The sequence below is a fragment of the Cibotium barometz genome, chromosome 5, assembly GCF_041138505.1.
Source record: "Cibotium barometz isolate CiBa-2024 chromosome 5, ASM4113850v1, whole genome shotgun sequence".
Classification (NCBI taxonomy): domain Eukaryota; kingdom Viridiplantae; phylum Streptophyta; class Polypodiopsida; order Cyatheales; family Cibotiaceae; genus Cibotium; species Cibotium barometz.
In genome coordinates, this window is record NC_141050.1 from 49,178,777 (window position 1) to 49,190,392 (window position 11,616).

An 11,616-nucleotide genomic window follows, 5' to 3' on the forward strand; every position below is an offset into this window, starting at 1 on the left:
AATGCATCATTTTCTCTAAATATCTTTTCTTTTTTAACTAATAACCTTGTCCTTAGTCAACTCATCTTATGTGAGTATTTACTCATTTTTGGGAGATTTTCTTTTATTCTTCAATTTATTTGCTCCCTACATTTGGATCAATCTTATTGGTCCATTGGAACCTTAATCTAAAATTTTTTAAAAATCTGGACCCTCAGGGATAAGGTCCTTTTTACCTATTTTCAATTAATTCTAATTGCACATTGGAAAGTTCTTTTTGAATTTCTATTTCAAGGAAAATCATTTTAAACACTAGGAGGATGTTTATATCTAAAAATATCTCAATTTTGAATTACCTCTCTCTCTCTCTAGACCAAAACAGGGTAAAACAGGATCTTTCTTTTATTTGAGAGAGGAGAATGATTATAAGATCAAAAGGGGAGGTTCTTACACATGTATACCTCAAAAGTTGGAGGGAGGAATCTTACAGTATCCATCTGTAGAGCATATAATAACAAATTTTCCATCAAAAAGATTAAGCTTATGAATTACATTATCTTTATCTTATATGGACATAATGGTCTTAATTTGGATGACTATCTCACAAAGGACCATCTTAAGATAATGGAGTGCCATGTATAGTGATGCTAATTACCTTTGAGGAGGATGTCAGCATCACTATTGAACACTCTTTCTTTCGCAGACCTCAGCACATACCCTGGTGGTTTGATACTGAGTTTTCCCATGAAGCAATCACCAAGGGTCTACACTTCCTTTAGCCTAGTCTATGGGAAAAGTGCATCTTAGCTGACTTGTTATAAATCCAAGAGAAAATATTTCGTTGATGCATGTTTTCAAAGATCTGAGCAGCATCAACTATGCTGCCACACCTTACATACATGTTAATGAGGGTGTTTTTTCCTTGTACTATGTATAGTACAATTTACCAATATAGCTTTAGAGCTTCTGATACAGCTACACTACCCAGCCCTATCAAACTGATCAAGTACTCTCCCAATGCATGGGGATCAATGCGCCACACCTCTTTTGGCAAGCCCAACGCACGGATCCTTTGCCATCACAAACCATCCACCTCTTCAGCATGCAACCCTCCTCTACCATGAAGAAGATTTTGCTCATGCTTGTCACAGGGCTAGTAGAGACTACAAGGAGAATCCATGGGGGTGTGTACTGATCTAAGCTCTTGACAATTCTTGAACTTTCGTGAGCAGACATCTAAGGAAAGGGGATTGTGGCGCTTTGCGCGGGGTGGTAATAAAGGTCCATTGCAATGACAACTACTAGGATCCTCCTCGGTGTGGATTGCAACAATCAACTACTAGGGTGTCATGAGAAAGTCTACCTACCCCATTTTTCGGGATAATAGTCCGCACCTATTCGTAGCGTATCTAGACCATTCGGCCGTGTATTTAGACCATTCGGCCACTATGGCCACACTATCTGGTGTCTAAACGGGGCCTATGTGTCAAGTTGTTAAACCATGGGGGCCTTACAACACATGAGGTAACTAGATACATTACATTCACGCCACATCAGGCACGCACACACACCAGAGGTAGCCAACCCTACATTACATTCACGCCACACCAAAAGTGAGCCCTCTCATTATGTTCAATTGACTATTCTAGTGAAATTTTACTTAGTTTCATCAGATTTTGGCTATTCCAATAACTTTTTACTTGGTCTCATTAAAATATTATTTTTAAAGTGAAGTAATTTAATAGTGAGGCCACATTTTTTTTCTTTTGGTGTGTGTGTGTGTGTGTGTGTTTTGGAGAGTGTGGGTCCTTCCCCCACAACCGTTACAGAGCACCCACATACATCAATGAGGCTATTGTGCTTGATATTCACTAAGATGCTTAAAATGGGGAGGACTACTATTACAGGAACTTATTTACTAGAATCCATAGAAATGAGACTTGTGTTCATGAATCTCAACGACGGTAATTCAATGAAATTGTACTTGATCGATTACACACACAAGAGTTATATTAATAAATTATGCAGTTGCAGCCAAAGGAGTGACCAAGAGTGGAGAGTGGTGCAAATGGACTTTGAAGAAGGATATTGAAAGTTTCAGGAAGCTATAAAGAGGCTACTAGAGCGGAATGATGACTCAGAGCCCTTAGTTTGATGATGATGAACCAGCTTGCGGGGGGGGTCCTGCGGGCTGGAGATCTAGGTCATGTGGATTCTGAGTGTTAAAAATAGAGTCGGCGGAGAGTGCATTTCCTTTCATGGGATGCAGGGCCTGTCTTGTTATTGTGTTGTCCAGCTTGTTTTCTAGGAGTTTGACCTCATCTTTGGAGACATCTGGAGGAATCATCCATTGATGATACAGCTTGGTATGAGTGCCCTTCACCACAATATTCTCGTGGCCGTGCAATGCTTTTATGGTATTGTAACACAGAAAACAGCAGAGCTTAGATATTCCAATGTACTGCTTCCCCTGGACAGCGGTACTGGCGCGGCCCGCATGAGCTAACGATGGTGCCATGTACATTTCTGCATGAACATAGATTTTTTCCTCATCACGATGACCCGGGCCGGGCGTTAAAGGCGTAAGGGCATCCAGCTTCTTCTGCAATGTTGCTGGATCAGCAGTGTTGTAGACGGGAAGGTAGTGGGCTGTAAGTGTGGGCTTTTTAAACTCAGGCATTTGTTGCGAGAGTGATTTGCCCTTTTCTGGCGAGTATTTGACCTGCTGCGGATCGAGAAATATCCCACCAAGTGACCAAGTTACAAGATTATTGAATGATGCACAGTAGGATGCTGCCTTCTTCAAGAGCCTCGTGATACGTGGCGTCCCGTCTCCCGGAGGAAATTTAAATTCCCAGCAGTATTTGGACGCAGCAGCGAGCTGCCAGTAGCCCATTTCTTTGGAGTGATTCACCTCGAAAAGCTTCAGCCAACCCTCCAATTTCTGCTGCAAGCTGTCCATTGCTCGGGACATCCCGACATTGTTCTGAATGGCAACCACCAGCTTCCTAATTCTGCTCCACACCTTGTGTTTGCAATAGTTGTATATGAGAATCGTTAACTCTGCGAGCTTTGCAGTGGCCTTGTCGCTGTGTATTGTAGATGCTGTGAACTGCTCGCCAATGGCACGAAGGGACTCCAGAAGCTTTTTAACGTACCTCTTGCTGTCGTCATCCCAATCTGTATTCTTAGCCAGCCATACTTTGGCGCCGACCTTTGATCCGGAGGAGCGCGCACTACTGGGCATATATATGTGGCATGCAACAACCTCCGTTGTCACAATTACGTCACGGCCCGGCTTCCCTCCAAAGCCGGAAGCCTTTGCGCAGACAGTGGCCAAACTTTGATGAAGCGTCAGCATGGGATCCTCATCACCCAGAATCTCCTTCTCAGCGGCCGTCTGAGGGCTCTTATAGTCAAAGAGCGTGCGCCCAAAAGCTCCCTTCTGGTACAGAAGGCTTTTTAGTTGGCTGTCTACCGTCGACATTCTACCTGCAGACAGAGCTTTTGCAATGATCAATTTACAGACAGACAGAGCTTTTGCATCAACTTTAAAACGTGCGTACCCGAGTTATCTAGTCTCCACGTGAAGGTATAAGAGACACAGAGAGAGAAGATTAAGCAGCGCCAACCGGGTTGGCTCACGGTCGCGTTCAAGATGATGAGTGGTTGCCCCCTACACATATATATATATATAGCGCTGGGTTGGCCGCCTGAGCACGCTTGTGCGTCACCCGCCTGGCGGCGCCTGCGCTGGGTTGCGTTCACGTAATCTTCATGCGTCACCCCTTCTCTATATTATTTTGAAGAAGAGTTTAATCTTCATGCGTCACCCCTTCTCTATATTATTAAACATTTAAAATAATGATTTTTGATGTAATAGTCCATTGGAGTAGAGTGTTTGTTGTTATCTTCCCTCTCCTTTTGATTAAAAATTCAAACAATGACTAAAATTTTTTAAAATAATGATGGAGAATGGAGTCCTTTAATTAGTACACGAGCACCACACCTCGTTTGTCCTTTTTTTCTCCCTTATCTTTTTTATTAAAAATTTAAAATAATGATTTTTGATGTAATAGTCCATTGGAGTAGAGTGTTTGTTGTTATCTTCCCTCTCCTTTTGATTAAAAATTCAAACAATGACTTTTGTGATAATAATAGAGTCACTTCTGATTGTAAGAGTTCTTTTGCTCTCCAAAAGTGCCATATGTGTCAATGTAACGCATATGGGCTTTATGCACATGCGTCAATGTAGCCCATATACACTTCATTGACGCATATGGTGCATTTGGAGAGCAAAAGCGTTCTTTGAATTCACCATATGGGCTGCGCGAGTAGGGGGCGAAGTTGTGGTGAGGGGGTTTATTCATGTCTGTATTTCTTGGGATACGCTAAGTGAAAAGGCTCATTTAACTTGATTTGTTTCATCTCCTTGCTTGATGTGTGTGCCTCTTGATTCTTATACTCTTGGTATACATCAAATCATTTATGCCGCTATTACTTGGGATACACTAAGTGGTGTAAAGGATCATTTAACTTGATCAATTTTGTCTTGTCACTTATTAGTGTATGCCTCTTGATTTCTTATACTCATGAGATACATTAAATGCATAGAATCATTTTATCCTTACCATCCCCCCCTTTCTTGTTGTAGATGGCTAGCCATGTCTGTGAGACTAGTCCTTCACAAATGCATTCAAGGTTAGACAATATCCAACCTTGGAGTATGTTCTAATGATAACATAAGTGGCTGGTTTACTTGTATAGTCATCTATAAATAGAAAGAAATAAATGAATCATGTTAGAGATGGTGTAGGCATTGGTCCACACAAATGTGAATGGACCAATCTAGCTAAACACTTAAGAGGAGAAAGAGCTATGTCTCAAGACAAAGGTAAAGGCCTAGAGTGTTTCATGTAATGGCAACTATTGGAAGAACTCTGAGAGATGACCAATACCATAATTTTTCCATTGTTGTTTAACAAGGCCTTCCTAATTTGGACACTAGGAGGTTTTTTTCCCTGTGTGTATGTACATCCTCTTATCTACTCATTTTGGGGTGTGTACTTATCTTTTGTATCTGGCACACATTTGTTCATTTCTAATCTAGTGAGTTTGTGTGCTCTCAAGCTTCTGCGCAAACAATTGGAGTTTGAGAACATGAATGAGGGAGACTCAATGGACAACTTCTTGACCAAGATCAAAGGTTTTAAGGAGCAGCTTGCTAGTGTGGATGAGATATATCCTGATAGTACATTGGTGCCCACAGTTCTCAATGCATTGTCAGATTCTTATTAAAGTTTTGCCTCTACCCTTACACTCATGATGAAGGGAAATCCAAATGCCCTTACATTTGATGAGTTGGTTTCAGTACTCTTGCAAGAAGAGCAGTCTAGGGAAAACAGATCTAATATGCAAGTTGGTGACCAAGCTTTTGTTACCAATCAGAAAGGCAAAGGTAAAGCTTCTTCATATGGTGGCTATAAGCCAAAATCAGAATCCTCAGGTAAGGATGTAGAGAAATAAGGTCAGAAGCCTAAAAAAAGGGCAAGTGTCACTATTGCAGGAAACTAGGGCACTACATACACGAGTGCAAGAAAAGGCTAGAGAAGGAGAAAAAGAAAGAATCGGACATGGCTGTGGGCTGATGCATCTGCACCAAGTGCAAAGAAGAAGAAATCTATAATTTTTTCTCAAGATGATTGGGCATGGACTGTACATTGTAGTTATGACCCTTCTATTCATGATGTATGCATTGGCAATGGCAGTGGCAGAATCAGATGCTTGGTACTTTGACAGTGGTGCTAGTAAGCATATTACTTCACAAAAAGGCATGTCCTCATCTTTGGAATTTGTCCCAAGTGCAAAAACCATCACATGTGCAAATGGTTCCTCATATCCTATCAAAGGAGTTAGTAGAGTTGTGCTCACTGTTGCAAATGAGGGCACATTTACTCTTTCAAAAGTTTTACATGTGTCGGGCATTAAGAAGAACTTGTTGTGTCAGTTTCAGCCTTCACCTTGTCAGGCTTGACGGTGAAATTTGTGGATGACAAATGTACAGTTCAGGATAGAAATGATAGTTATTCTATCATTGCCTCACGCACCTTGTTTCATGTCCTATACAAGATGGATTTATTTGAGAAGTTGCAGCATGATGCTTGCTCAGTCTACGACTCGTGCTATGAGTGATGCAAAATTATGGCATACACGATTTGGCCCTCTAAATTATTATAGTTTATTATGCCTTCAAAGGCATGATGGTGTCTGAGTTGCCATCTTGAGACCACTACTAGACATGTATGTGAGGGGTGTATTCTTGCTAACTCTTGAGACCCCTACTAGACATGTATGTGAGGGGTGTATTCTTGGTAAAATACATTGGGCATCATTTACAAAGGATGGATCTGTGAGAGTTGTTAAGAAATTACAGCTTATACATAGTGATGTATGTGGTCCTACGAGGACACCATCTATTGGGGGATATCTCTACTTCGTCATGATTACTCCAAATATAGTTGGGTGTATCCATTAAAGTAGAAGTCATGATTACTCCAAATATAGCTGGGTGTATCCATTAAAGTAGAAGTCAGAGGTTTTTATGTGCTTTAGGCACTTCGTATCCATGGCTAAAAATGCATGTGAATTTAAGGTTGGCACCCTTCTTTCAGATGGAGGAGGGGAGTATATATCCAAGGAATTTCATGCATATATGGTTGAAAAAGGCATAAAGCATCAATGTACAGTGCCATACACACCTCAAAAAAATGGTGTGGCGGCTGAGAGGAAGAACATGTCTCTCATGGAGATGGCATGATGTATGGTGAAAGCTCAAGATTTACCTCATGGTTTTTGGTTAGAGGTAACTATGTGCACAAACTATGTGTTGAACAAATGCCTTACCAAGGCCTTGCAGTCTAAAACACCTTATGAAGCTTGGCATGGCAGGAAGCCTTTTGTGCCTCATTTGCGTGTTTTTGGTTATCTTGCTTATGCTCTTGTGCTTGAGCAACAACGTAGTAAGCTTGATGATAAGGCAATTAAATGCATATTTGTGGCATACAGTTCAGAAAGCAAGGGATATAGACTCTACCATCTGGCCTCAAAGCATATTTTGGTAAGTAGAGATGTTGTTTTTGTTGAAAACTCTGCTCAGCCCATTCTTTCATGCAAAAAACAGCAAAATGGATGCTCACAGGACATGTTTGATTCCCTCCTACCTTTGTTTAATGGAGGGTAGCCATATGTAGAGCAATTGAATGCTCAACCAAGTGTTTAAATTCAGCCTTTGCAAGTTAGCCTGCAAATGAGCCATTTGATGAGGTAATTATTGAGGATCTAGTGGATGAAGAGAGAGCAGCCATAGAAGAACCTAGGCGTATGCCAAAATGCCTTGTGCAGATATTGAGGGGGGATAGCAAGTTGGCAGCTCCTTTACCTAGAAGAACTTGTGCAGGTTCTCATCATGCAGATTATTCTCATGTGGATCATGTTCTCATTTCTACTTTATGTAATGAGGAGGAACCTATTTCCTTGAGGAAGCACATGAGGATGATCATTGGATGCATGCTATGCAGGATGAGTATAACTCTATACTCAAGAATGACACCTGGTATTTGATAGATCTACCTCATGGCAAGAAGGCCATTGGTTAGTGGGTTTACAAGTTAAAACGCAAAGCAGATGGTAGCATTGATCGCTACAAGGCTAGACTTTTTGCAAAGGGGTATGCCCAACAAAAGGGCACTGATTATGATGAGACCTTTGCATCCACATCTCGTATGACTACCGTTAGGTGTCTCATTGCTTTGGCAGCACATCATGGGTGGAATGTACATCACTTAATTATCGGGTCTTCTAACTCAGGGATACCTTCTCCTTCAATTCTATCTAATTGTGATAGAGCTGATATTCAGATTTAACTTAAAAATTTCCTCTTCAATACAAAGAGACTAAAAAAACTCTTGATCACCCACACAAATGACCCCTATTGGGCCTGAGTTGATCTAAGCCAACTCCCTTCTGACCTGACATAGTCTTTAACTTGCCCCTAGACCACTAGTAATGCTCAACCTATCAGATTGACTTCTGACTGCTTCTGATTGTCGACCCAGATCTCACAATGTTAAACAAAACCAAACCAATACTCTAACAACCTTAGCTGACCTATGCTGACACACAACTGATCAGGATGCCTCCTTTAGAACTTGTTGACTTAAACACAAACTAATTGACACATATTTGATTCAACACAAGTCAGCTCTTCATTCACAGTTGTTGCTTCTCATTAAACTCTATCAAATTAACATAACTAAAACCAAAACATATGATTTCATCAAAACAACACAAATAGACTTCCTTGTGTATATATAACTGAGCAAATATCAACACCCCTAAGACTTGGGGATAGAACAAAAAAGATAAAAGAACCATAAAACCAAGGGACTTTTTTAGAATTATCTCAGCAAAACCTTGTATTCTTGACTTCGCAACAAAGAACTAGAAACAACCACCATAACTGCACACTACTGCTGCAGACAACCACCAACATACATTGCAGAGGATTGTTGGACCAAGTTCTAACAAAATTGCAACCTTGGAGGTCTTAGGGAACCCACCTCCTACTACAAGACCTTCTCACCTTTGCAACTTGTACTCTACTCTGGTGTTAAAACCCCATAGATCTCTCTAGATAATCACTATGCATAAACACAAATAATCTAGGCATATACTCATCCACCCGACCACCCCCAAGCCCAAGGGTGCACACATCAAAGTAATGAAGAACCACATACCTAACCTTGGTGTCCCATACCACCAAGAGGTATGTCTTCAATCTAGCAGCACCACGTAGCTCGATCATGAAATGGCAAGAGAGTAGATACTATGATCTACACAAGAGAACATCCCTTAAGAGTGCCCCATGCTCCTATTATATAGGAGAGCTCTCAAGTGTAGATACTATGATCTACACAAGAGAACATCCCTTAAGAGTGTCCCATGCTCCTATTATATAGGAGAGCTCTCAAGTGACTCTTGACTCTCCATTTCCATGTGTGACCCTTGGTAGCCTAACCCTAACCCTAACCCTGGTTAGGTCTAACCCTTGTCCCACTAGAGCATTTTCCCATGATCCCATGCTCACATGCCTAGGGTGGATTAGCCTCCTAGTATTATATGCACATAATATGATGGCATATAATATACTTCCCCTCTCTCAAAGCATTGCACTCTTGCAATGAAAATAAGGAAACCTGCACACTGAACATTCTTAGCTGACTCCCAAGTCGAATCCTTGATTTTCCTATCTTTCCACTGATTTCAGCAATCCTGCGCATCCTGTCAAATCGGCCTGCTTCTCTGCACTGCCTGACAACTCAGAAATTTCAAAACAAGAAGTTGTCTTACCTCTACTGCCCTTGAAAACTTCCAGCGTGGCCCATGCAAGTCGCCTTTCTTCTTCTGGTTCTTGACACTGGAATCTTCGAACGCCACTTTCCCTTGCGATGGCTTGCGATGGAGATGCAGTACTTCGACCAGATCTCTCTTGCTTCCCTTAGCCTCCTACTATGAATTCAATAGCCTCCTATCGCCATCCTCTCTCCGGGCATCTGTAGCAAGCCCACAGTCGACCTCTTCTGCGTTCACAGCTTACAACACTTCCAAATTAAAAAAAACATAGGCACCTGCTTCATTGCTACGCTCCCCCTGGCTCCCGTTTCTACATGCTTCCAGTTAAGCTCTCGCAGGCTCTAGAAACCAGGCGCTTACCCCAGGAGGCTTCTTGAGCTGACACTTGGCATTGGCCTGCATACTTGCCACCTATTCAAATCAAACTCCTGCATGACACATAGGTGTCCAGTCACCACACACCATCCATGTCACAGGGTACCTTAATCCCTCTTCAAAAACCTTGGAAATTGTACCAAAATCTTTTTATTTTCTCTCTTTACTTTCTCTCTCTTGTACATTGAATTTATCTCAACCAAAGCTCAAAACTGACTCAAACTGATTACATATTCCTGAAGCTCTTAGTATTCTGCACAGTATATACACATCATCGATCTCTGTTTTTGTCCACACAATGTAATTTTGGAGTATATTTCTTATACTCTTGTACATATTCCAACTCGGATACCTAGTTGCTTATATATCTAGGTGAGTTATTTTTCTACCCTAACTTTATTGTGTTTTGGTGGGTAGTTATCATTAGAAAGGCACCAATAATTCAAAATTCTTTTCTAATGATGTACTCGATAAGGGTTATTCCTTGATGTAGTCTCATGTATATAGAGACAGGTTTTAGTATGTGAAAGTCTGGATAAGGCCATCTTATTCCTTTTATATAGGATTTTATTCATATTTCCTAGACGGCATACTAGGGAGCTTCAAATTGTTAAGGTATGTATGGGTGGTATCATGGTGGTATGGGACGCTAGTGATCCCTCACATATAATATCTTATGGGATAATTTGGGCTCAAGATTGTTGCTTTGCTTACATCACTTAGCATGTTGTCCTCAACATTCAAAGACAATCTCATTTTCTAAATTCACTAGAAGTTATATTGTGGGCATTTTCTAGAAAAACTTCTTTTATCTATAGCTTACATGTTTTGATGAGGGTCAGGGATCTCACTAACATAAACGAGAACGTGTGAACATGTTAATAACACAAAAAATCTTGTGATCACATGTTATATTCACAAAGCTTTCACAAGGGCCTAAAAAATTTACAAAGCTTTCACAAGGGCCTAAAAAATTTATCTTTGTCGGGCATAAAAAATCTTCTTAGGTGGCCACTGACCTGCTATTATGTGAAGATGGTAACATGAGAGCATGTGAATAGCTTATTCCCATGCGTAGCCAAGCTTTTAAGGGGTTCCCAAATGGCAAGTGACCTGTTATTTTGTGAACGGTAACATGAGAACATGTGAATAACTTGTTCACATGTGTTATTATCACAAAAATCTTGTGATCACGTGAATATTAAATCCCTGATGAGGGTAATCTCGTCTGCATTTTAACTTATTGAAATCTCTTTCTTTAGAGTTCAAACAAGTTTATCTTGTTGTGTTCGGATAAGAAAATTTGGATTGTTCCTTTGTTGGCATTTCTTTCTCTAGTTCTGTACTTTAGGTGATTTATATAGTCAACCTGATTGTTTACGGATGGACATATGTGACTCATTGAGACGTTGATGGCTTTGTATGTTGATATGGGTAACTCGGGACGTCGATTATTCCATATGTAGATGTGGGTATGTCGGGGCACCGATGAATCCCTGGTTTCTGCTGTTATAATACCATGTTTTTCTACTTTATTCCGAATGGTTTACAACGAGGAAGTTACTTTGAATGTGAATTGCTTTGATCATCCACAGTCTGATGGACAAACAGAGTGTATGAATCAGATTATAGTGTATATGCTTCGTGCATATGTCTCTAGAAAATCATCATATTGAAAAAAATATCTTTTAATTATGATGGAATTTGCCTATAACAGTTTTAAATACACGACTATTGGTTTTAGTCCGTACATACTTATGTATGGGTATCAACCCAGGGCACCTATTGATGTCGGTCTTAAGGACATCGAGCTTGATGCATCGAGGGATTTCTTGCGAGATATGCAGGAAA

General features: G+C 40.7%; 1 protein-coding gene across 1 annotated transcript; it reads right to left on the bottom strand.

The window, feature by feature from the left end:
* Positions 1 to 1,971: 1,971 nt before the first annotated feature.
* LOC147638583 (uncharacterized) lies at positions 1,972 to 3,693 on the bottom strand. The gene is made up of 2 exons (XM_086798503.1): positions 3,546 to 3,693; positions 1,972 to 3,471 (listed from the first exon to the last, which is right to left on the bottom strand). The coding sequence occupies exons 1-2, from the start codon at positions 3,661 to 3,663 to the stop codon at positions 2,126 to 2,128; spliced, it is 1,464 nt and encodes a 487-aa protein (XP_086654629.1). The 5' UTR covers positions 3,664 to 3,693; the 3' UTR covers positions 1,972 to 2,125.
* Between the last annotated feature and the right edge of the window lie 7,923 nt (positions 3,694 to 11,616).

What these genes read in the sequence shown, in the direction of transcription:
- LOC147638583 (XM_086798503.1), bottom strand. Translation starts at nt 3,663, where the DNA reads ATGTGTAGGGGGCAACCACTCATCATCTTGAACGCGACCGTGAGCCAA. An exon ending in GTGGAGACTAGATAACTCGG is followed by an intron (nt 3,472 to 3,545) that starts GTACGCACGTTT and finishes CTCTGTCTGCAG; the next exon opens with GTAGAATGTCGACGGTAGAC.